The sequence below is a fragment of the Thamnophis sirtalis genome, unplaced genomic scaffold (genome assembly GCF_051295495.1).
Source record: "Thamnophis sirtalis isolate CommonGarterSnake01/CBP01778 unplaced genomic scaffold, rThaSir2_p1.2 scaffold_11, whole genome shotgun sequence".
NCBI classification, from domain to species: domain Eukaryota; kingdom Metazoa; phylum Chordata; class Lepidosauria; order Squamata; family Natricidae; genus Thamnophis; species Thamnophis sirtalis.
This window is the reverse complement of record NW_028261391.1, coordinates 15,441,636-15,468,366: the sequence shown is the minus strand read 5'-3', so window position 1 is coordinate 15,468,366 and position 26,731 is coordinate 15,441,636. Positions and strand designations below refer to the sequence as shown.

Genomic DNA, 26,731 nt, shown 5'->3' with positions numbered 1-26,731 from the left:
TATTTGAAAAACATCATATCTGCACATCAATCTCTAATACTATAGCTTTCTGAATTCCTTATAATATCTATCCCATATCATTACCACTTCACTGTTTTGTCAACATTTGCTGCAAAAAAGTGGTAACTTTCATTACCCCATGTAAGCCCTCCTTTGGGCCAGATTAAAATAAAATAATAATTCCAGATTTATTCTGAGAAACGTTAGTATTTGTTGACTGCATGGTGTTATGCTCCTGCTGTTGCTAATTAGAAGTACTGGAAATTCAATTCACTGGCTCCCCTTGCAGCAAAGACATCTGATTGCCAAGTCCAAACACTGACTAGCATTCCAAAAATGGAGGGAAATGATCTGGTTAGAAAGGGGGGGAAATCATTCAATTCCAATACATGTTGATCCTCATACTCTCCTGGTTCATGGCAGTGTGTATCTCACATAAATGGACCATTTATCCATTTATTGATTGATTGATCTTCCAGAGCAGAGGTGGTATTCAGCTGGTTCAGACCAGTTCTGGAGAACCGGTAGTGGAAATTTTGAGTAGTTTGGAGAACCAGTAAATACCACTTCTGACTGGCCCCATCCCCATTTATTCTCTGCTTCCTGAGTTCCAACTGATTGGGAGGAAATGGGGATTTTGCACTAACCTTCCCCTGGAGTGGAGTGGGAATGGAGATTTTACAGAATCCTTCCCCTGGAGTGGGGAGGGAATGGAGATTTTACAGTATCCTTCCCCTGGAGTGGGGAGGGAATGGAGATTTTACAGTATCCTTCCCCTGGAGTGGGGAGGGAATGGAGATTTTACAGTATCCTTCCCCTGGAGTGCAGTGGGAATGGAGATTTTACAGCAACCTTCCCCTGGAATTGGGAGGGAATGGAGATTTTACAGTATCCTTCCCCTGGAGTGCAGTGGGAATGGAAATTTTACAGAATCCTTCCCCTGGAGTGGGGAGGGAATGGAGATTTTACAGTATCCTTCCCCTGGAGTCAGGAGGGAATGGAGATTTTACAGTATCCTTCCCCTGGAGTGCAGTGGGAATGGAGATTTTACACTATCCTTCCCCTGGAGTAGGGAGGGAATGGAGATTTTACACTATCCTTCCCCTGGAGTCAGGAGGGAATGGAGATTTTACAGTATCCTTCCCCTGGAGTGGGGAAGGAATAGAGATTTTACAGTATCCTTCCCCTGCCATGCCCACCAAGCCATGGCCACAATAAAAAAAAATTGAATCATGTTTCCAGAGCCAAAAGCTAAAAATCTGCACAAAATGCAAACCAATTTAACATTAACGCAAAACAAAATAGTAATCAGGGCAACATCTAATAAAATTAAAAGGAAGCCTTCTGGAATAGAAACTATGCCACATGAAATCAAATGCAACAGAATAAGGGCAAAATTGTTTTAAGCATGTCTCAAATCATTTTTAAAATAAAGTGGATAAAATGAATGACCCCCCCCCCAAAAAAATGGCATTTATGGTCCAGTTCTGAAGTTCTGACCACTGCCTCCTACCATAGTCAGGAGACTGCATCTGAGTGCTTGACCATTGGCCTATATTTATGACCGTTTGCAGCGCCCCAGAGTCACGTGGCCACAATTGTTGACATTTACGGGTTTTAGCACCCAAAAAAAATCCCATTGCAAACTTTCATAAGTGTGAAAAATGATCCTATGTGATCAAAGGTCAGGTGTTCAAAATTCAAATGCTTGGCAATTGGTGTATATTTAGGAGGGTTGCAGTGTCCCAGGGTCATGTAGAGCCGAGGTGGTGCGGTGGTTAGAGTGCAATACTGCAGGTTACTTCAGCTGACTGCTAGCTGCAATTCAGCAGTTCAAATCTCACTGGCTCAAGGTAGACTCAGCCTTCCATCCTTCCGAAGTGGGTAAAATGAGGACCCAGATTGTTGGGGGCAATATGCTGATTCTGTAAACTGCTGTAAAAGCACTATGAAGCAGTATATAAGACTAAGTGCTATTGACCTCCTGACAAGCAAAGTCGATAGAAAATCCAGATTTACTTAACAACCATGTTGCTACCTTAACAACTGCGTTGTAAAATGGAAACACTGAGCTCAGTTGTGGTCAAGGGCTACCTGTATTTTGCTAAGGTTTAGAGTAAAATTCTAATATCGATTTTATAGTTTTGGGGGGCTGATATATATGCAAACCCCTGAGAGTCTGGGGTCTTGGGGTCAAAAGCAATAGCAATAGCAGTAGACTTATATACCGCTTCATAGGCCTTTCAGGCCTCTCTAAGCGGTTTACAGAGAGTCAGCATATTGCCCCCAACAATCTGGGTCCTCATTTTACCCACCTCAGAAGGATGGAAGGCTGAGTCAACCCTGAGCCGGTGAGATTTGAACCGCTGACCTGCTGATCTAGCAGTAGCCTGCAGTGCTGCATTTTAACCACTGCGCCACCTTGGCTCTTACCAAGGATACAAATACTGTCAGAGTTTGTTGCAGAAAAATCAAATCCAGAAAGCACACACAAATAACTGATTCAGCTGGATGTCTTTCTATACATAATAACACATGAATAAATATACAATACCAACAAGTGGTTCTTCAGTTTCAGATCACAGACTCAGAGCTCAGAGCTTACAGACTAGTTTCAGTTTCAATTCTCAGCCCAGACTCGGATCTGTTTAAGTTCCCATTGACTTAGTTGCTATGCCTATGCATTGGCTGACCTTGTTACCATGTCTCTCCCAGTCATGAATATTCTAACAAATACCATGTGATAAATCCGTCTAGAGAACTTGCACCTGAGCTTCTAGATTGAGATATCATTACATTGATATTAAATTAAATGACATTAATCTTTTGGGGGTGAGTCACCTACAACCCATCAATGAAAACCTTGTAAACAAATAACAACACATTTGTACTTCTCTCTCTTTTTTTTAGGTTTACTTCAATCTATAGGGGGCCTAGTCATACTTACAAGGTACAACGGCTGATGGAATATACCAGCTACATTTTTAGAATACAGGCTGTAAATGGTGCTGGGGAAGGGCCTTTCTCAGAAGTCTTTAGCTTCAGCACAACTAAATCTATCCCCCCTGTCATTAAAGGTAAGTAAGATATGTCTCCTGATTTTGGTGGGATGGGCGAAGGTGGGGAGGAAGCATTTAATACACCTAAAACCCCTTTTGCCATCCCTTTCCCCCATCACAAAATACAGGTAGTCCTCAAATTACAACCATTCTGGTGTACATTTAGACTAGAATAACAGAGTTGGAAGGGACCTTTGAGGTCTTCTAGTCCAACCCCCTGCTCAGGCAGGAAACCCTATACAATTTCAAACAAATTGTTGTCCAATCTCTTCTTAAAAACATCCAATGTTGGAGCATTCACAGCTTCTGGAGGCAAGTTGATTAATTGTTCTGTCCCGAAATTTCTTCTTAGTTCTAGATTGCTTCTCTCCTTGCTTGACTCCCTCTTTTTTGTGGCAACCCCTGAGATATTGGAACACTATTATCATGTCACCACTAGTCCTTTTTTCATCAGACTAGACATACCTAGTTCCTGTAACCGTTCTTCATATGTTTTAGCCTCCAGTCCCATAATCATTCATTCAGCAATGGTTCAAAGTTATAATTAGACTGAAAAAGTGGCTTATGACAGGTCCTCACACTTAATGACTGTTGGACCTTCGGTTCAGTTGGTGTGTTTTGAATTGTACTATTACAATTTATACTATTCTACTAATATTATAATTTTTTTTCAACTTCTACCCTCAAAATGACGCTATAGGGCATTGCACACCAGAACAACTAGACACAAGGATAGTTTTTTCCCGAATGCCATCACTCTGCTAAACAACTAATCCCCCACAATACTGTCAAATTATCTACTAATACTGTATTACTATTATTCTTCTCTTCCTTCCTGGTACCCAGCTCTTTCCTAGTACATACCTCTTTCCACTTATGACTATAACCATGCTGCTTGTATCTTTAAAATTTATATTGTTTTATTTGTTTCCTAGTATAATTTGACTGCTTATTAGTAACCTATGACTATCACTAAGTGTTGTATTTTATGATTCTTTATGAATGTATTCTATTTTATTTTATTTGTGTGCACTGAGAGCATATGCACCAAAGACAAATTCCTTGTGTGTCCAATCACACTTGGCCAATAAAGAATTCTATCCTATTCTATTTCTATTCTATTCTATTTTTCTAGATTATGGATCCCATCCTAATATTTGGATCTTTTTTGCTCATTTCTCATTTGAAATCCCCCTACAGTTAAATTAACATTGATTGTGGGAACTGATGCTTGACTATTGCTGAAAGCTTTATATATTTTTGATAGATGAGATTCTTTTTAGCTAATAAATGACATACAATGGATTTTAACTAATAGAAGATGACTTTTTCCCCAAGGGTGTTAGACAGCCACTGTCTCAAATAGATACACTTCAAAAAAAATTGACCCTTGTCTGTCTCTTGTATGAAAATACTTTTTTTGCCACCTGGTGGAGCAATAAAACTGTCCGAATATCATATGTTTAACCAATTCTTATCTGGTTGATAAAGTAAGGAAAACTAAATTCTTCAACAGTCAGCATGTTTTTCTTTTTTGCAGTTTGGTTCTTTGTTGTTTGCCTACTTGTATGTCTATTGTTTTTCACTTTTCTAACAAGAAAGTAGCAATACGGTAAGATAGTTGATAGTTAAATTGAATAATGCATTACCTTATCTTCTATGCCCGTGAACCAAAGGTGAATGTATGGCACACATGCCGGAAGTGGCCCACAGAGCCATCTTTCTGGGCACACCAGTCATCGCCCGTTGCTGTTCGGGTTCCAGCTTGCACATGCGTGCTGGCCAGCTGGTCTTCACGTGTGCGGGAGCGCTGGAAATCGGAAGAGCAGCTCCCTGGCGTGCATGCGCACGCCGGGAAGCTGAGCTTCCGGTTTCCGGCACATGCATGCACGCCAGCCATGTCTGTGCATGTTCGCCAGAAACCAGAAGACCAGCCGGAAACTGAAAGCTCAGCTTCCCGGTGTGCGCATGCACGGCAGGGAGCTTCTCTTCTGGTTTCCGGCGCTCCCGGAATAGAAGTCAGCATTTGAAAGAAGAAAAATGAGAGGTGTGTCTCCCTTCTGCACATGCCAACTGATACGTAGTGATCTTTTGTTTTTAATAGCACCTCGAGTGAGACAGTTAGAAGGAAACACCTGTGAAATTGCTTGGGAAACTGCACCCCCAATGAAGGGAGACCCTGTGAACTACATTCTGCAGGTCCTGGTTGGAAGGGAGTCTGAGTACAAACAGGTAAGAAGGAATGATAGTTTAACTCAGTGGGATTCAAAAAAATTTACTACTGCTTCTGTGGGTGCGGCCATGTGACTGGGTGGGCGTGGCCAGGTTGTCGTGTGACTGGGTGGGCATGGCCAGGTTGTCATGTGACTGGGTGGGCGTGGCCAGGTTGTTGTGTGACTGGGTGGGCGTGGCCAATTTAGAACTGTCTGAATACCACCTCTGGTTTAACTCCAAATAGATACAACAGCCTTTCATGGTCTTACAATGTGTTCATAGGCTATGGGAGGCAAAAAGTGGATTTATTTTGGTCTAATTTCCAACACTCAACTGTAGCAACTGCCAGACTTAGTTCCAAGTTCAATATAATGGGACGAAGCCAATTCTGTAGATTGACTGGCCCCATGCCACGTAGGCCCTTATAGGTCAGAATTGTCTAGAATTGGGCCTGGAAGCAAACTATCACTTAACGTACTTTGCAGAGCAGAAGTGTGACCTGTGTCCTATTTGGGCCCTCAATATAGCTTGTTTGGCTGCATTCTCGCATAAGCTGAAGCTTCTGGATACTTTTAAAAGGGTAGCCCCCATAGAGAGCGCATTGCCATGGTGTGCAAAATGGAGTCGCACAAAGGCCTTTCTAGCCATGGCTGCCACCTGTTCTTTGAGCAGGAATTGTGAGTCCAAGAGAATCCCTTACGTTACACACTCGATTTGCCTGAGGTAGTGTTACATGCTCCTGAGGTAAAAGTGCGAAAAATAGGATTGTGATGATGAATAAAAGAAACAGAAAATGAAATAAAGGGGGAAATGCAAAAGAGACAAAGACAGAGAGTGAGAGAGATGTAGTATATGAAATAATGAAAAAAATGCCGAAGGTAACCAGACTGAATGTCTAAGATATATATATATATATATAATCTAATCTTAGATATATAATCATATATCTAAGGTATATGTATAATAAATAAATAATCTTTTTATGGTAATGAATTATGTAAAAAAAAGCAGTTGGTATCCTCTTCCAGCAATTTATCCTGCCCATAACTACTAGATTTTGTTATCTTGTGGAATATTTTGCTGTTCCAGAGGAGAAAACTGTATTCACTCATACACAGAAATATGTACATTAAAAATTCTACCAATTCAGTTATACAATTATCCTGCACATAACTGTACTGGCTTTTATTATCTTGTGGAATATTTTGCTTTTCTAGAGGAGAAAACTGTCATATATATAAATTCTATCCACCATTAACGTTAGTATTTCATAACAAAAACTAACCCAGATGACGAAAATGGTACACTTGATGGCGAAAATTGCCATATCTGACTTTTTTTTTCTGAGTCATTTTGAGATTTCAGCCGACTGGATCATCTTCAAGCTGGTTCTTTTCTATTATCACCATGGAAATGATGCCAATATCTCCTCGGAAGCACAGCATGATCTCTTAGCGGCCCTGGATTCACATCAATTTTATGCAAATTTTAAAAAGTTGGAGATAAAGTGAGAGAAGCTGGGTTTATCTAGCCACAATTACCTATGCTTCTCTCTCCATTGATTTTAAACATAGGTCTCCATTCTGTTAAGTAAATTTCTGGAGGTAAAAAAAAAAGATTTATGTATTTATTTATTTTAGCTGTGCATCCTGATGCTTTGTCCCAATTTACGACCTATCTTGCCACCCTTGATAAGTGATTCACTTCAGTTGATAAGTTAGTGACCTGTTTGTTAAGTGAGTCTGGCTTCCTCGATGACTTTGTGAGAAGGTTGCAAAAGGGGATCACGTGATCCTGGGATACAACAACGGTCATAATATGAAGCAGTTGCCAAGCATCTGAATTTTGGTCACATGATCATGGGGTACTGCAAAGATCATAACTCTGAAAAATGGTCATAAATCACATTTTTCAGTGCTGTTGTAACTTTGAATGGTCACTAAATGAACTGTTGTAAGTCAAGAACTATAGATGCTTAATTGGTTGCATCCAACTTTTCTTCAGGAGACATTGACATATTCCTGTTTGATGCCTGAAAGGACTTCTATTCAACTTCTAGTTCTAGAAAAACAATAATGTTTAGCTACATGAGCCATGGTGGCGCAGTGGTTAGAGTGCAGTACTGCAGGCTACTTATGCTGACTGCGGCTGCCTGAAATTTGGCAGTTCAAATCCCACCAGGCTTAAGGTTGACTCAGCTGTCCATCCTTCCAAGGTGGGTAAAATGAGGACCCAGATTGTTGGGGGCAACATGCTGACTCTGTAAACTGCTTTGAGAGGGCCATAAAGCACTACAAGGTGGTATATATCATAAGTCTAAGTGCTATTGCTATTATTACATGCAGAATCTTTATTTAGCATCTGGTATTGTTGAAATATGTTTAATCTGCCTTTGGTACCAAGATCACTCCTCTCCTATGCAGCGAAGTGATGCCTGCAATAGGCCATAGGAGTAGGACAGAATTTCCCTGTTTTTAATCTTTCATAAATGTCAAAGCACACGATACTGTTGCTTTTTAAATGGACATCCACTTCCTGACCTCCAAATTTACATATAGGTAGACCTTGACTTACAGCAGTTCATTTAATGGCCATTCAAAGTTACGGCCTTGAAAAATGTGATTTACAACCGGTTTTCACATGACTGTTGCAGCATAGTTGAGCCAAGGTGGCGCAGTGGTTAAATGCAGCACTGCAGGCTACTGCTAGATCAGCAGGTCAGCGGTTCAAATCTCACCGGCTCAGGGTTGACTCAGCCTTCCATCCTTCCGAGGTGGGTAAAATGAGGACCCAGATTGTTGGGGGCAATATGCTGACTCTCTGTAAACCGCTTAGAGAGGCCTGAAAGGCCTATGAAGCGGTATATAAGTCTACTGCTATTGCTACTGCTATAGTTTACTTTATTGCAAGGACGTGCAGTCACTAGAGGCAGGAGAGGCGTGGCCTCACCAGTCATGAGGAAAAGGAAAGAATTTTAAATAATTTTTTAAAAATAATTAAAAATGCCAAGGTAGTTGCTTCCAGACTCCAAGTCACAGTGACTTTGAGTCTGCTTAGTGTTAACTGAGGGGGTGGGGGTGGGGGTAGCATAAGGAATTTTTCGCCTTTTAAGAGTTAAGCAAGGGTTAAAAAGCGAAAAATTTTGTATGCAAAGGAGGCACGTGATTCTCCCGCCTCCTGATCTGGGAGCAGCGAATCGTGCCTTGCAGTTGAGCGACTGTGCAATCTAGCAGCAGGAGCCTTGCTTGTAAAACGCGCCTGTGTTGGAAACGTTCATGCTCCGAGCAAGTTCAATTCTCCACTTTGCATCGCGGGAGCCACCAAGAGCTAAACCATCTATAGTCAGAAGACTTAGAGGTCTCTTATTTCAAAAACTCTCCCTTAAGAATGATTAAGTCTGCATTGAGACATTATTGTTATTATCATCCCCGACATGGGAAATTAAAGCAATCTGCATATGGAAGCCACTTGGGAATTTATGGCCGACAAACATGGTAAACGAATATGGGGCTACTGAGAAGTAAAGCCCACAGACTTAACTGCTGGGCTGGCTGCAGGCCGGGCCAGCGGGCGGGCGGCGGCCTTGGCAGCGGCAGGGCATTTTGCATCACCCAGCACCATACCCGGGTCTGCAGCAAAGGCGCTTGGCGGCTCCTGCGATGCAAAGTGCCCTGCCACCGCCAAGGCATCGGCGGCGGCGTGAATGTTGGCCTCGGTGGCTGCGAGGCACTTTGCATCACAGGAGCCGTCAAGTGCCTTTGCTGCAGACCCGGCCCAGCACCATACCCGGGTCTGTAGCAAAGGCGCTTGGTGGCTCCCACAATGCAAAGTGCCCCACCGCCGCTGAGGCCAACATTCACACTGCCGCCGATGCCGCCGCCCGCCTGCTGCCCCGGCCTGCAGCCAGCCCAGCACCGTGGCATCGGCGGCGGTGGGGCACTTTGCGTCATGGGAACTTCATCGGCCGCTGCTGGTGCTTCCTCCGCTGCCGCCACTTTCCCCTCTGCCCTTGCCACGGCTTATGCCCCATTCGGAGTGCTGCCCTTGGGCAAGACGCAGAGCCCAGAGTCCCTGCTGGACATTGTGGCGTGGCATGTGGCAGAGAAGTGGCCCTTCCAGCGGGTGGAGGAGCGGTTCAGGCTCATCCCGGAGCCTGTGCAGCGCCACATCGTCTTCTGGTCCTTCTCCCCGCACCGGCCCTCCCCCTCCCGGTAGCTTCTCCTCCTTTAAATCTCTTTTTACCCACTGTCAAGCCGCTTTTTTTCTTTTTGCCTCACCAGCCATAAGCTTCACCGCACGTCACTGCTTTATTGTCATGGCACATGATACAATGAAATTAAATACCATATTCAGTGTACAAGATTTTGTTCGCATAAAGGCTTAAACCTCCCCCTTTGCTCTTGCCGGATTCACTATTCCTATCCTGCCAGTGACACTAATTTAACAACTGTAGTGATCCCTTAACACTAATTTAACAACTGTAGTGATTCACTTAACAACAGTGGCAAAAAAGGTCGTAAAATAGGGCAAAACTCACTTTTTGGAGTATAAGATGCATCCTTTTCCTTCAAAAAAGAGGGTGAAAATTTGGGTGCGTCTTATACACTGAATACAGCATTTTTGGCCTCCCGAACCCACACCTCCTTTACCAAAATGGCTGTGCAGAACCTGTAGAAGGCTTTCAGAGAGCTCTTGGGGGCTGGGGAGGGCTAAAATGAGTGACAAATGGGCTGCTTCTGCTTGTTTTTGCCCACCCCCAGCCCCCAGGAGCACTCTATAAGCCTCCTAAAGGCTATTCATGTCCTCTTTTTAACAAAAAACAAGCTCGCTTTTGCAAAAAATGGGCCGTTTTTTGCTTGTTTGGGGGGGACATGCCCCTAGGAGCACTCTACAAGCCTCCTAAAGGCTATGCATGCCCTTTTTTTACCAAAACATGGCCCATTTTTGCAAAAAATGGGCCTGTTTTCAGAGGTCTGCAGAGTTCTAAAACTTTTTTTAAAATTTGCCTCTTCAAAATCTTGGTGCGTCTTATATTCCAGTGCGTCGTATACTCCAAAAATACAGTAATAGTTTAAGAGCAGAAATTTTAGACACCAACTGTGGTCATAAGTCAAGGACTACCTATATCACATAGGTTTCCAAATGGGTGCCAATAGTCCTCATTGTTAGGAAATAGTTTTCATGGTGTTGAATGTCCTTATTATTGGTCAATGGCCAATCTAAACATTTTCTTCGTCTGTCTGTCTGTTCATGCTCCTTAAAGCCTGAAATTATATCACTTATGAAGTGCCGGGAATAAATTTTGCAGTATACAGAAAGTAAAAAATGGATATGCTCTTTCCCAAATTGCTCAACTGAGTAACAGGATGTAAGAGGACGAAAAGAGGGAAAGGAGACTTAGTAGTTTGCGTCACACTTCGTTTATCGAGTGGTGTGTTTAGACTTTGGTTTCTGTAATAACAGTAGGATGGCAGACAACCATCAAATGTAGGTTGTCTGGCTTGAATGCCATTTAGTGTTATTAAACCGCAAATGGATTTCCATCAAACCGAGAAATACAGACACAAACAGATTTGATGATGGTACTTTTTTTATTGCAATTTGGGTTTGATCCTCTTTACTGCTTTTAACGCTGCTATTACTAACCTTGGGGGTTTTTTCCCCCTCTAAACTTGGGCAAAGTTATGTAATATTACCTAATGTAAGAGCAGCTTGGTTGAATCGGGATAAGCAGTGGACAAAGTAATCCAGCCTTTTTTTTTTAAAAAAAAAGGTTTTATTGTTTTATTTAAACAAAAACACGAAAAAAGAATCATCCTTCGTTACATCTTGTAGAAAGCGTGTCGATTGGTTACAAATACATTTCGTGCTTTTCTTCCACAATCATTACATATACTTCATTCATATTGAATTCTACATTTTAAATCAAAAATCTTTATGTATTTTACTATCAGTGTACCACAATTCTCATTTAATTACCATTATTTAAACGTGCTTTTATCTGAAATCATTTGTAAAGACACAACCATCTACTGGCATTCATTCGCAATTTCAATAAACCTCCGATAGCATTACACCTTTATAATATATTCTGAAACAAAATCAGTTAATAAGATATCTAAGCATTCTCCCCACCCTTTTTCCCCCAACTCAAAATTTAAAGCTTATATCCAGTCTTTTGATTTTCACAGCACCCACTACTACCCCCCCCCCCCATGGTCATATGACTGAATCTTGTACCTTTGGCAGTCAGTCCACATTTACAGTCATTGGCAGTGTTCCATGGTGCCATGGCCACATTTTATGGCACTTTTGCTGAAAAAATGCCATATCCTTCTCTTTTTCAGCAAAACCCATTCCTACTGAACAACGCAACTTGATTCACTTAACCACTGTGGCATTCACTTAACAACCACTGCTAAAAAGGAGAACAATTAGAGGGGTGTTTTTGGGCGACCCACTATATCACTGCCACAACTTGTAACTGTAATGGACAGGCTCCATTGCAATCATGAGTAAAAGCCTGCCTGTATGTCAGCCCTCAGCTAGGTCCACAGTGACTAACATTATATCATTTTCTCATAACAGTCTTCAAGCCCCCTGATCCTTTTGGTAATTTCTGCACTTTTTTTAGCTCTATTTTACCCATTACCAAATGCAGTGGCCAGGACTCTGCATAGTTTCCCATAGGGCATTAATAATATTGATTATCTTATTTGATGAAAATATTGGTTTACTTACTCAAATTCAACATAGAGAAAAGTAAAGTCCTACACTTAGGTAAGAAAAACCAAAAGCACGAATATAAACTGGGTGAAACCAGCCTTAATAGCAGTGACTGTGGGAGGGATCTTGGAGTCTTAGTGGACAACCAGCGAAATATGAGCCAGCAGTGTGCAGCAGCAGCCAAAAAAGCCAATGCATTCCTAAGTTGCATTAACAATCAAGTTACCGTATTTTCGGACTCTAAAACGCACTGGTGTATAAGACTCACCAAGATTTCAAAGAGGTAAGTAAGAAAAAAAGTTTCTGCCTTCCCCCAGCCCCCAGGAGCACTCTGCAGGGCTGGGGGAAGGAAAATATGCCCCCCTTTTTGCGAAAAATGGGCCATTTTTTGCAAAAATGCAGGTGTTTTTTGCCATCCCTCAGCCGAGCTGAAGCCTGCAGAGTGCTCCTGGGGGCTGGGGGAAGGCAAAAACGTCTTCATTTTTGTAAAAAAATGGGCCATTTTTCACAAAAATGGGATTGGGGTGGGGCTTTAGGAAGCCAAAAAATGGCTGTATTCAATGTATAAAACGCACCAACATTTCCATGCTCTTTTAAGGGGGGGAAGTGCATCTTATACTCCGAAAAATATGGTATATACAATCAACATCAATGAGGTACTAATACCATTCTATAAAGCCCTACCTAGTAAGACCACACTTAGCGTACTGCATCCAGTTTTGGTCACCACATTATAAAAAAGATATTGAGACTCTAGAAAAAGTTCAGAGAAGAGCAACCAGGATGATTAGGGGACTGGAGACTAAAACATATGAAGAACTGTTACAGGAACTGGGCATGGCTACTCTTGTGAGAGAAGGACTAGGGGGGACATGATAGCAGTGTTCCAATAATTGAGGGGCTGCCAACAGAGAGGAGGAGATCAAGCTATTTTCCAAGGCACCCAAAGGCCAGACAAGGAACAATGGATGGAAACTGACCAAGGAGAGATTCAACCTAGAAATAAAGAGGAACTTTCTGACAGTAAAAACAATCAACCAATGGAACAGAAGTTGCCTTCGGAAGTTGTGGGAACTTCATAACTGGAGGCTTTCAAAAAGAGATTGGACTGCCATTTGTCAGAAATGGTGTAAGGTCTCCTGCTTGAGTGGGGGGTTGGACTAGATGACCTGTAAGGTCCCTTCGAACTCTGTTAATCTGTTGTTATTATTACTCCAGTTCCTAATGATCCCTAGTATAGCATTCCCAACTGCTACTTGCTTAACTCAACTGAGCTACTCACTGCCATCCCAGTGTGATATACTTATTTACCAATGTTTCACCACACTGTTGAAAGAGATCTTTCCAAAGCTTTTCATGGCCCCTTTTGGTTTTGCTCCTGAATAGTTTACTAGTATCACCATCTAAAGAATGAAAACAGTCTTAACTTCTGATATCAGAGGTTTTGAAAAAATAAAAATAAATTCAATTGGGTATCTGAAAGTGGGGAAAACATGTAAGAGAAGGGGGGGGGGACAACTACAAGTTTTAAATAGCACAGCAAATGGACAATAATAATCAGTCAGCATTTTTCAAAATTGCTATTAGATGATCATTCTAAGCTGGATTTCATGCACAGTAGTGTGGGAGTTGTTTCTCAGTCACAACTGAACAAACATCTGTGTATGCACAGTAGTATAATTTTTCTACACTCTTAATTAAGACATTCATGCTGTTAAATCAGATCATAACAGCAGTGAATGTGCCCCATATTAAGAGAAAGCATTACAAAATGATAGTGCTCTTTGATACTTGGACTTATATTATATCTTCACTGCAATGAAAAGGGAAAGCATTTAGCAACATGCAGCCATGTGGCTAACAACCCCACATTACATGATGTTCTTTTTTTTTCCTAGTGACGTGGAGAAACAAATTCAATACGCTGCCTTGTTTACAAGCAATGTCCTCTTTGTAATTGACCGAAAATGCTACCGGATAGGTTACAAACAAGGGGAATGTAGCTGTATCTGCTACTGGCTGACTCTTGCTTCCATGTTTGTGCATTTGTCATGAATTTAAACCCTTGCTTTCAAGGGAGGACGCTAGGTTTGAATTTGTGCTGGCATAGAAAGATGAGAAATAAAAGTAATCAATGAAAAACCTTTTCCCAATGACCTGGGCTGCGTCCTTGGGCAACTGTTGTGTTTGGTGGTAACTAAGGCCAGTTTACAACAAATCTGGAGACATTTACAGGTTTTTCAGGGCTATGAAATGTGCATCAAAAAAATCCTCCAGGATGGGAGCAATCAATAATCTTGCTCTAACTGATATAATACTGATTGTATCAGCACAATACTGATAACGTGTTATAGAAGTGTTTACAGGTTAGGTTAAGACATAGCAGAAACTTTGATAGAATAGAATACAATAGAATAACAGAGCTGGAAGGGACCTTGGAGGTCTTCTAATCCAACCCCCTGCTTAGGCAGGAAACCCTACACCACTTCAGACAAATGGTTATCCAACATCTTATTTAAAACTTCCAGTGTTGGAACATTCAGAACTTCTGGAGACAAATTGTTCCGCTGATTAATTGTCCTAACTGTCAGGAAATGTCTCCTTAGTTCTACGTTGCTTCTCTCCTTGATTAGTTTCCACCCATTGCTTCTTGCCCTGCCTTCAGGTGCTTTGGAGAATAGCTTGACTCCCTCTTCCTTGTGGCAACCCTGAGATATCGGAACACTGCTATCATGTCTCCCCTAGTCCTTCTTTTCATTAAACTAGACATAGTCAACTCTAGCAACTGTTCTTCATATGTTTTAGCAACTGTCAAAGACAAGGGAGCGTGGCCCGCATGGCTTCTTCAAACAGCAGAAGAAGGGACAGGAGGGGAGGATTCGTTCGACAAGCCCACGGTGGCGCGCTGCTCTCTCCTCTGACAGCCGCCTCATTTCCAATGAAGGGGGTGGGGAATCCATGCAATTTCCTCCCTCTGCAATTCTCCACCCTCCCTCTGCGCGCGCTCCAGCCGAAACCTCCTGGAAGGCTTCTGGCGGGTGAGCGGGGGGGGCAGGCCAGGGGAGGGACCATTCTGGTACTGGGCCCCCGGAAGCCCCAGTATGGGAAGACACACTGAATTCTTTCAACCAGTACACATGTACCGGACAGGACCAGCTGAAACCACCTCTGGGGCAAATGCAGAAGATGGATTTATTTCCTTATCAGATAATGTCTATTGTACAAATCCAGAAACTGGTAGATTCTGTGGCTCTAACCACTGTATCACAACTTCCCCCAAACTGAAACAGGTTCTCTCAATAGGTTTAGGGCTTAGTGGAACAATCAATCAATCAAACAGAATAGAGCTGAAGGACACCTTGGAGATCTTCTAATCCAACCCTCTGCTCAAGCAGGAGACCTTATATCCATGATGGCAAACCTATGGCACATGTGCCAGAGGTGGCATGCAGATCCTTCTCTATGGGCACGTGCATGATCTCCAGCTGCCCTTCTGGTGTCCGGTGCATGGATGGTCTTTGGGTTTCTGGCACTCCGGTGTACGCGAAGACCTGCCAGAAACCCGAAGAACTGGTGGTCAGCACACACATGTACACTGGCCAGATGATTTTTGGGTTTCCAGCACTCTAGCGTGTGTGTGTGTGTATATGTGAATGCACCCACATTCCAATTTAAGCACTCAGTGCCGAAAACGAATATAGGGGATAAAAATGAGAATTGTTTAAACCTATTACCTCCAGAAGTTGTGAATGCTCCAACACTGGAAGTTTTTAAGAAGAGATTGGACAACCATTTATAGGGTTTCCTGCCTGAGCAGGTGGTTGGACTAGAAGACCTCCAAGCTCCATTCCAACTTTGTTATTCTATTCTTTTCTAAAATTACTTGTTCAACCATTTATGTCTTATTTTCACTGGGGCCAGACAAAATTTGCCTCCTGCATAGCTAATAGCGGGTTATAAATCCTGGAGAGATAATTCAAATAAAATTGTTCCTGTTTTACTTTTCCAAATATAGTGGATGATTTTCAAAACCCTTTTAGCCATTGTCCCAAGCAATGTCCTAAAGCAACGCAATAGACAAATTTATTTTGAGAACCAAATTAGAGTACAAGCTTGAAAAGAAATTTCTTAAGGATTCTTCCCTGCAGGAAACAGAAAGATAGTTTGCTGGCATATTTGTGTAGCCAAAAAACCAGATTTTGGCATGAATTTATCTACAGATGCACTGATTTGTTAGGATGATAATTGCTTGATGATCATGCTTTTAGCTATCAGAGAGGGCATATGTAATAAGCAGTTGGGCTTTCAAATATAATCAACCACATTAAATTTTAAAAAATTGAGACCTTGTAACATGCATTAGGGGTGACTTTTCCTGAGCTTTGTGCCTGTTTTTTTATTATTTTGTTATTCTGCTAGCTGAAGGGACTAGTAAAATATTCATTGGAGTGACTCACACAAATTGGCTCCCACCAGTTGAAAGTGGGAAGGGGTTGTGAGAGAAAAAAAGTTTTTAAAAACCACCAGTATAAGGAATATAAAGGGTGGTTTTGCTTTAATTCATTTCCTAAGTACAATTGATTCTTGGCTTAAATCACAAAGACTAGATGATCGTCAGTATGGGGATAATGTAAAAGAGATGGGAGTTCTGGCCATGCCCTCTGAGGTCAAACACAACACTGAGATGCAGGCGTCAATGAAATTGAGTTTGACACCCCTATCCTGAAGGAAAGAGAAAACAAGGCCAGCCTTGGAAAACTTGGCATCAAATACTTGAGGAAGATCTTAAGAATTTTTTTTTACATTTTTTAAATTGAATAAACATTAAAAACATTGGACATAGAGCAGAGGTGGGTTCCTACCAGTTCGCACCTGTTCGGTAGAACCGGTTCGTCAAATCTACTGAACCGGTTAGAAGAGGTTCCACCAGTGGACCCGGAAAGCAGGCCACACCTACAGAAGAGGTTCCAAACTTTTTTGAAACCCACCACTGACACACACACACACGCACATACACACACACACACACACACACACACACACAGACTCACACAGAGAGGGAAAGAGAAAGGAAGGAAGAAATAAAGAAATAAAGAAATAACGAAATAAAAAGTGAGAGAGAGATGAAAGAAAAAAAGGAGAAAGAGACAGAGAGACAAAAGAAAGAAAAGAGAGAAAGAAAGAAAGAAAGAAAGAAAGAAAGAAAGAAAGAAAGAAAGAAAGAAAGAAAGAAAGAAAGAAAACACATGGCCAGCAAGCTGCTCCCACCAGGTCACATGGCCGGCAAGACACTCCCACAAAGGAGGCCACACCCATAGAGTAGGTTCGAAAAATTTTTGAAACCCATCACTGACATAGAGCGACCTTTCTGGCTTTGTCATTTCCATACCTATTTTAATGTAACAACAAACACAGTTTCTACTTATCGTACATAGCTACATTCATCGTATTGACATATCCCTTATCCTCCTTTGTATATTTATCTGTGTATTATCCATTTTCAATTTTACAGTCCTCAAAATATTCTATTCCGACTCCTTTTCCTCATTTCCAACCATTGACACATTTTGTTCCAAATTTCATAATATTCTGTCTCATCTCTATTTTGGATTTCTAGTGTCAGTCTGTCCATTTCTGCGCAGATCAAAATTTTCTTTATTACCTCTTCTTCGAGGGGGGCATCTCTGTTTTTTTCCAATTTTGCACATATATCAATCTTGCTACGGTATATGCAGCATTAAATATGTCACTCCTTTACTATATTTTTCTTTTATTATTCCTAATGGGAATAGTTCTGGTTTTAAATCTTTTGATCTAACATCTCTTCCAACCATGTCTTTATCTGACGCCAAAAATCCTTGGCTTTTGTACATAACCGTCACATATGATGAAAAGATCCTAAAGCCAAGTTACATTTGGATCTTAAGATTATTAAGGTCTCTTGGGATAATGCCGAAGATACTGCAAAAGATCAAAACCGCTGGAAAACAGTTGTTGCTCAATGTGCTTTGGACAGGACATAATGATGATGATGATAACCATGGGATTATGCAATAGTCATGAGTATGAAAAATGGTCATAAGTCACTTTTTTCAATGCTGTCGTAACTTTGAACAGTCCCTCATTGAATGCAAGTGGAGGACTAACTATAACGCTGACAGGAACCTCAAGGCATACAAAGGTAGACACTGTTTGTTTATATCCTTTGGGGTTTAATGGACAAATTGGGTTTTTTTTCCCCCCAGGATTTATATGCCACCCTTCTCCCAAGGACACATGGCGGCATACAACATTAAAAAAAAACACATAATACAAAAGTTTTAAAAAAATTAAATAGAATATCCCAAACAAACCCAATTAGAATTAACAATAACATTTTTTAAAAAATTCGAATTAAAATTAACAATGATCAATAATTTATTTTGTTTTGTTCAGGCCAGGCTGGCTTGCTGGAAAAGCCAACTTTTTAGGGGTTCACTATTGAGATCAAAAATAATGTCTATTTGAAAGACATTTCCTTTTAAAAACCTGATTGTCAACAAAGCCACTTTTTTGGCTTTCTCCACCATTCAGCTCTGAACACCCCTTATGCAAATTCAGTTTTTCTCTCAGTTAGTGACTCACATGCCACTGAATCATAATTTCCCGTTTGTTTAGTCTGAACTGGTGTAATCTCAGCCACAACTAATATGAGGATTTTTAAAAAAATGATGGTATAGATCAGTGACGACTAACCTTTTCGGCACGAGTGCCAAAACAGGAGTGCGTGTGCGCATATGGGTGCTCCGGAAAGCGGAAGAGCAGCTCCCTGGCGCGCATGCACACACCAGAAACCAGCAACTCAGTTTCCCAGCATGCACGTGCACGCTGGGGTGCTGCTCTTCTAGTTTCCGGTGCTCCTGTGGGTGCAAAGACGAGTTGGCCCGTGCGCATGCGCCCATTGGAATCTGGAAGAGCAATGGGCAACGGCCGGTGTGTCCAGAGAGATGGCTCTGCGTACCACTTCCGGCACGCGTGCCATAGGCTTGCCATCACAGGAGATGGATGATTTAGAAATATTGAATATACATAAATAAAAATAAAATAAAGAAATGCATCATGAAATTTTCTCATCATTATTTCCTTAACTGGCTATGTACATAACAAGCCATCTGTTCTCAGTAATTTTTGAATAAAAGGAGCAATTTATCCATTACATTAATACACGATTTTCAAATTTGAGGCATATTAAATACGCATTTAGGGTATTCATCTTTGTAATTATGGCAATTTATGGATTACATATGCAAATTTCTAGTTATTTGACTGCAGGGTGCTTATCTTATTTGAAGCATAAAACTATTATAATAGGATATGAGAGGAAAAGATCTAATAGTTTTGCTTTAGAGTCCCTATTTGTGATGTTGTGTTGCGTAGCTTAGAGCTGGCAATTGTTTAATCACAGCAGACTAATGGAAAAAGATATTTTGTTCCATTCTGTGCCAGAGTTTGATCACCATTATTGAAGGACAATAATCTTTCCATCTGGCACAAAATAATTGACTCACCTTTTGAAGTGTTATTCTTTCTTCATTTCATTTCCACTATCACATTTTTTACTTCAAACTTAAAAGATCACTCCTGGGTGGTAGTCTTGGTTAAAATAAATAATTGAGTGCAGCATCCATATTTTGGATGCCAAAATTCAGAAGACCACTTGATGGCAGTTAAGAGTTAGGTTTTTCTATGTATCTCTCCTGCCACCTGGTGGTCATCCAGGTTTTGCACCCCAGTTCAAAAATGAAGATGATGGAGATGACAATCAGAATAACAGAATTGGAAGGGACCTTGGGGGTCTTCTAGTCCAAGCAGAAAACCATTTTCAGACAAATGGCTGCCTAATCTCTTCTTTAACATCTCCAGTGTTGGAGTACCCACATCTTCATTTTGTCGTGAAGCTAAACAAGGGGCCAGCAGCAGAGAAGTTAAAAATAGAAGTAATGACAAGATTTAGGATGCAAATGCTAGAAGGATAAGCTTTGTGAAAATGATAACACTTAAATGGCAGTGATCATGGTATGTTGAATTAAATTCTATATATCTTGGTGTCAAAGAAAAAAAAGAATGAGAAGAAAAGAATAAATGTTGAAAAATGGCAAGGCTGCAGGTGTAGCTGGTGTAGCTGGAGAAATGTTGAAATATGTACTGTGTGTATTTTTCTTATCGCGTGGTTGTATAGCAATGTGTGCAAAGAGTGCCACCTACAACTTCTTCTGGAACAGGAGGCTCTTCTGAAAGTCATTCATGCCCTCTTGTTTGGAATATTGCAATGGGGCTGACCTTGAAGAGGTCATTTGGAAGCTATATATACTTAACCACGACATGACCTTTTATTCCCATTTGTTGATACCTTTCCAACAAGTTCAAATAGTGCAGACTACTCTGTATTCCTTCTCTTAGGAAATGTCATCACAGGACGAGGGAAGTAGGTCATCTCAGTAGCTGCCTCCCATGTCCCAAGAATCTCAATAGCTCCTACCCTATTGGTTTTTAGGAAGATCATAAAAATAATGATAATTATTTTATTTTATTGGTAATAAAGCACTTCTCATGACTAGGACTACTCTGACCAGTTATCAAATTCATTTCCCTGAAATGTTAACTTTTCTCTACAGATGTCTATGGAGCTTCTCAGTCATCCAGGTCATGGTTGTCCCAAAGATGCTTTTCCAAAAGGCAACTGGACTTCCTTGGTTCTTCCTTGAAAACGTTTTTCTTCTCCTTCAAGAGATTCGGAGCTGAAGAAGCTTCTTGGATGAGAAGCGAAATCTTATCAAGAAAAAAACCAAGAAAGTCCATTTGGCCTTTTGGAAAAAGCACCCTTGGGATTTTCTCTCTAGATGTTCGCCTGCTGCCAATTACCTCCCCCAGACTGATTAGATCGCACAGAGCAGGCCTCCTCCGAATTCCATCCACCGGCCAGTGTTGACTGGCAACTACCCAGAGGAGAGCCTTCTCTGTGGCTGCTCCAACCCTCTGGAACAAACTCCCCGTGGAGATTCGCACCCTCACCACCCTCCAGGCCTTCCGCATAGCCCTTAAAACCTGGCTGTTCCGACAGGCCTGGGGCTAAAGAATCGTTGCCCCTATCTCGAATGGTATGATTGTTGCGTTTTAACTATGTATTGTTTTTGTGTTGTTGTTAACTGTCTGTATCCCCCTCCCTTGAGTTGTGAGCCGCCCTGAGTCCCTTCAGGGAAAAGGGCGGCATACAAATGAAAATAAACTCAAACTCAAACTCTCTCTCCAGGTCACTTGGCAAACGTTGAGACAATGTGTGCTGCAATTTTAGGCAAAGCTCCTTCCCTTTTTGAAGAGTTTGACTTAAAGCTTCATAACAATTTCTTGTGCAACCTAAGTTTTCTTTCCTCGCTTCTTGTTCCTTCAAGGTGTACAAGGGAGACGAGACAACGTACCAAATCTCAGGCCTTCAGGTGAATACAGATTATAGATTCCGCGTGTGCGTTTGCCGCCGATGCTTGGATACCTCACAAGAACTCAATGGACCTTTCAGCACTTCTGTTGCCTTTATTCTCCAGCGGAGTGAGCTCATGCTTACTGGGGAACTGGGAAGAACCGATGACCCCAAGACTAAATGTATGATGCCTTCTGATGAACAGTTTGCAGCCCTCTTAGTCCTTGGCTTTGCAAGCGTCTCCATCTTATTTGCTTTTATACTACAGTATTTGTTTATGAAGTAGAGAGTTCAACACAAGTATCTGAGGTATCGTTTTAATTAATGATTCATACTATAATCAATATGTTTTATTCAGATAGTCCTCTTTATTTTTTCAGTGCATTTGTTCCTGGTTTATCGTTGTTGTTTTTTAAAGGGTGACGGGGGGAGGGAATGACAGTCCTATTTAGAGAATAAAAATCGACGTTCAGGTGCACCTTTTGGACATTCAAGGTTAGGAAATGGTTCAATATATCTAAGCCAGAGACCAAAACAAATATTTTAACATTTGGATGTTCTGTCCCCTGCTCCTATGATTTTATTCACTTGCTCGTTTTTATTTTTAATTTTCAGAATGTAGAAATGTAACCAGTTTGCCTTCACGTTTTTGCCTTAGTGCTAAACTTGTTGCAGTCTTTAAGTTGCAAGTTTATTACATTAGAGTAACCGCTTTAAGCTCCTCTGAATCTGCAAGATTTAACCACCCTTATGTAGTAGCATTGCAGCTAAGCATTCCTCAATGCATTTGTTGCACAAGTCATTAATTATAAATATCACATACGATATTCACTACATTTATTTTCTCCTCAACCCCCATATCGCCAGTTTTGCATTGTTTTTGCGTTATTCCCATACGGGGAGGGGAAAAAATTAATCTCAATTATGTAATCAACTATATTTTTAGCACATTTCAATCCCGATAATTTATCTTGCAACCTAAAGTCTTCTTTGAATTGTAAACGTTTTACTCAAGCTGTTTGCGCACTATAAATTCCTGTATATCGAATCTGATAGCCAGATAGCTTTATCGATGGAAAAGCATTACCGTTTCTACCATTTTCTTTATTTTATAGCAGTAATTTTAAGAGGGCATTGTGCAATAGTTATTCCCCATGTCCAGCTGTTTTTATTTTGTTTAAAGAAAAGCTGCTTTTAACTAGTTTGTTTGCCTTTGTATATAAACTTACTTTTTAATCCAATCACTAGATTTGTTATATTCATCGTGATCTTATGTGTTTATAACTGGCAAAAGCTTGCTGCCTTTGCTATTTAAATTAGAGTATTACCTTTTACCATAAGCAAACACTCAATCAGTCTTGTTAAGAAAAAGGTCCACCTGCATTTCAGTTTTGGAAAAAACATAGTAAACTCATACAGGCATCTCAGATGCTAAATACTGTAATTAGAGCTGATATGAAAAGGTGACATTTCTTCCATCTCCTCCTCCTCCTCCTCCTCCTCCTCCTCCTCCTCCTCCTCCTCCTCCTCCTCCTCCTTTCTTCTTAATGGCATCTCCTATTACAAACCATGTCATGTAATATCCATTCATTTCCCTCTTCAAATCCATTAGCTGCTGCCTTCAGAAGTGACGGTGGGAGGGAGATCATAGTTCACATGACAACACACTGCGTGTACTGTCCTAATAAATCAAAAGAAGCATAACAGTGCTGTGTTGCAAAGCATCGACCTCAAGCATTATTGATATTTCCAGAATGCCTCTGAGAAGTTCTCCAGAACTCCATTGACTGGCTGGTGGCTACATACCAGTGCTGGGTTATCTTCTGGCAATTGGCCACTAACAGTGTGTGAATGCCTTTTATTACACACTCAAAATTCCAGAAATGCTCACTAGCCCTCAGATTTTGGAGATTCCTGTAGTGGCCATGGCCAAAGGGGAAAAGACAAGGAGGAGATGTGGAGCAGCTGGTTTCAGCAGCAGCTGCAGTCTTGACACCCAGCTCTAGATTCAACTAGTCTTCAGATCATAAGGGTAGGGTGTGGTCCATTGCAAACTTAGTGTCCTTCCTGAATGGGACGTTGCATGTGCTTTTACATTTATTGCCAAGGCATGTTCATTCAGTCCATCAAAACCCTTGGTGGTCCTTGTTGATTTAAGGGGGGAAAAAAACCTTTGAATCATTGGGTTATTTTTATGACGTCTAAGTGCCTCAGGGATGTTGAGCAGGAGGTGTAAAGTAAATTATATGTGGAAATGCACAGAGTTGTAACCCTTAGGAATCTCTCCCAAATAGTGTTGTTGCAAATTGTGAAGCATTGCTACATAACTCTGTTCACCTCAATCAAACAGAGGTGCACAAGATATGTTCCCTCCCCACAAAGCTTCATAAAAGCCCCCCACCCTGGCAGATATTTTCAATGTTATTTTTTAAAGTACCAGAATGGGGAGAGACTGGGGAGCCATCATATCAGCTCTATTTAATCTTTAAGTCAATTGAAATAACACGTGCACCCTTTCCTTAAAAGCCTGTGCAGGAAAAAACAAAAAAGCGAATCCATTCGGTTCCTATTCTAGCCCTGCATGAATTGAAAGAGTTCTCGTGAATTGTGTCCCAAGCTTTGCATCCTCTTGCATTCAAACAAACAAATAGTTCTGCATATTTTTTTTAATCTTCTTTGGGTTTGGCTTGCATTGTACTTCTTTTTTGGTCTTCTCTTTTGCGATGACACAAGGCAGCGCGATGGCTCAGTGGTTAAGATGCCGGGTGTGTTGGCTGGAAAGCCAACATTCCGGGTTTGAAACCCGAGCATCCCGCAACGGGATGAGTACCCATCTTTGCCTAGCTCCTGCCCACCTAGCAGTTCGAAAGCATGCAAATGCAAGTAGATAAATAGGTACCACTTCGGTGGGGAGGAAACTGTGCTCTGCGACGTCATGCTAACCATGGAAATGTCTTCGGACAGCACTGGCTCAACAGCTTTGAAAAGGGGATGAGCGCCGCCCCCTATAGTTGACAACGGCTAGCAGAGTTAAAATCTGCAGGGACTGCTTTCCTTCCTTCCTTTGCTATGATACAGTGTCCTGTATTATTCATTCATTCCCATAACCAAAGTAATGGGGAAACCAATATTATTTTTGTTTTAGGATTATTTATACTATATACTGCATTCAGTACTTTAAAATGCCAATTAAAGTGCAATCTCATTATTTATTGTAAAAATGAAAATAAAAAATGTACTTATGTACTAAATCTCTCCCCTTATCCCACCTCTGACCCCCCTAGCAGCATACTATTTTTTTTTCCTATTTTGTTTTATGTAAGTATAATTTAGGTAAAATATTTTCATTCCCCAGCACCATTCCTAGTATTAACCTTCTTATAGTATATTGTATGTTTTAAAATGGGAGTGTTTTATGAATTGCCAAAAAAGAAGACGAAATAAATGTACCCATTATTTCCTGTGCACAAATAAACAACCTTTGCGGGGACCACATCCATTCCATCTGCGGTACATTAAAAACAATCATCTTCAAAGTTTACATGTAGCCAAAAAAAAAAAAAAAAAATCATAAGCATCTTTTGAAATAATAGTTTGAAACTGATTATTCTGTGTGCCTCTCTTGATGTAGCAAACTAGTACAAAGGTTCTCTTATTTTTTTTTCTTTCCTAATGTTAGTATGCATATTTGCCTAGCAAACAAATGATATTGAGCTATTTTCTTTCTTTTTTTAAAAAAAATCTCCTCTTCCTGTTTTGGCTCCAGTTTTGGCCTTGACAAATGTGGTATTGTTGTCATTGTTTAATTCAACTTTATTCCTTTTTATATAATACTCGGTTGTCTTCAAATATAAAATTATTTTTAAAATTTTTTAAAGAATGTAGATAGAATTAGCTGGGCTTTGATCTCATTTCAATCATTGGGAACAATTAATTAGGAGTCATTGGAAACCTGTTAGTCGTGGTGGCTCTGAAATCCTTTTCATTTTTCTGGATTGGGGGCAATCCATTTAGAAAGCCACACCTTTGTGAAACAGTTGTTGTCACTTTCACTGTGCCTTGTGATTATCAGCCCACTGTCATAACAATTCTTACCATTTTTGACTTGAGCAGAAACTTACCATATTTTTCGGAGTATAAGACGCACCTTTTTCCCTCAAAAAAGAGGGTGAAAATCTGGGTGCGTCTTATACACTGAATACAGCATTTTTGCCTCCCCGCCCCCTTCACCAAAATGGCTGTGAATAGCCTTTAGGAGACTTCCAGAGTGCTCCTGACCTGGAGAGAGCAGAAATGAGCAAAAAACAGGTTGCTTTTTGTTCATTTTTGTCCCCCAGCCCCGAGGAACTCTCTTCAAGCCTTCATGCCCTTTTTTTGCACACACACAAAAAAAGACTATTTTTGGGAGGTCTGCAGAGTGCAAAAACTTTTTTTCAATTTGCCTCTTCAAAATCTTGGTGCATCTTATACTCCGAAAAATACGGTACTTATTGCATATGCTCTCAAAGTTTGCAGGCAAAGTCAATCACTGGTTGTTGGGCTCGTTAGTTGGAAGTTTTCCCACTGATTTCAGTGGGGCTAATGCGGAATTTCAGCGGAAGAGTTGAACATAAGTCTACCTGCAGGAAATGGAGGGAGATCCCCATCAGAGCAAATCGGTGCCCTCAACCCTTTGGTTTCAAGATCAATATTTTCTCTCCCTTATTTTTAAGGGAGGGAGTTAATTACACCAGCTGATCACGGGGGGGGTGTTCAAATTTGTTTTTACTAGCGGTTCTGTGGGCATGGCTTATTTTAATGGGCGTGGCTTGGGAAATTTATGTTTCAGATTGGAGATGGGAAATAAAATATGCTGTAAAACGTTTCTTTTAAAAAGGCCAAAGAAACCAGCAACATGAGCCGCACCGAGCTGAACGCAGGAGAGCGGGAGGGTCCGAAGAGTGCATGGTTTTGTTTGCTGCGTGTGAACTCCGGGAGGGGAGCAGCCGAGTGAGGAAACCAGCAATCTGCCGGCTGCTAAGCACCATCCTCATGAGTAAACTGCAGATTATAGGCAGCCGGCAGATCCTGGCATGCTTACTTGCCTTTTTGCTCCCTCCCTCCAGCTCGCAGGCAGCAAACGAAACTGCCACCTCCTGCTTCCATGCATCGAGGAGGCAGGGAGGCTCGCTCCCACGTAGGAGGTAGTGGTTGCAAAGCCTCAGGGCTCCCTGAGCAGCCCATGTGTGCTACCTGTGTGTAGGCACTAGGAGGTTGTTGTGTGGACACACGTGGTAAA

At 41.2% G+C, this 26,731-nt stretch overlaps 1 protein-coding gene across 1 annotated transcript in view; it reads left to right on the top strand.

The window, feature by feature from the left end:
* Nucleotides 1-22,903, top strand: part of FNDC3B (fibronectin type III domain containing 3B) — a 327,048-nt gene extending 304,145 nt beyond the window's left edge. The window contains exons 24-26 of the mRNA XM_087725242.1: nt 2,911-3,077; nt 5,164-5,291; nt 21,428-22,903. Coding sequence (XP_087581368.1) covers nt 2,911-3,077; nt 5,164-5,291; nt 21,428-21,739 — 607 coding nt within the window. The 3' untranslated portion in view covers nt 21,740-22,903. The remainder of the gene's footprint in view (nt 1-2,910; nt 3,078-5,163; nt 5,292-21,427) is intronic.
* Nucleotides 22,904-26,731: the final 3,828 nt, after the last annotated feature.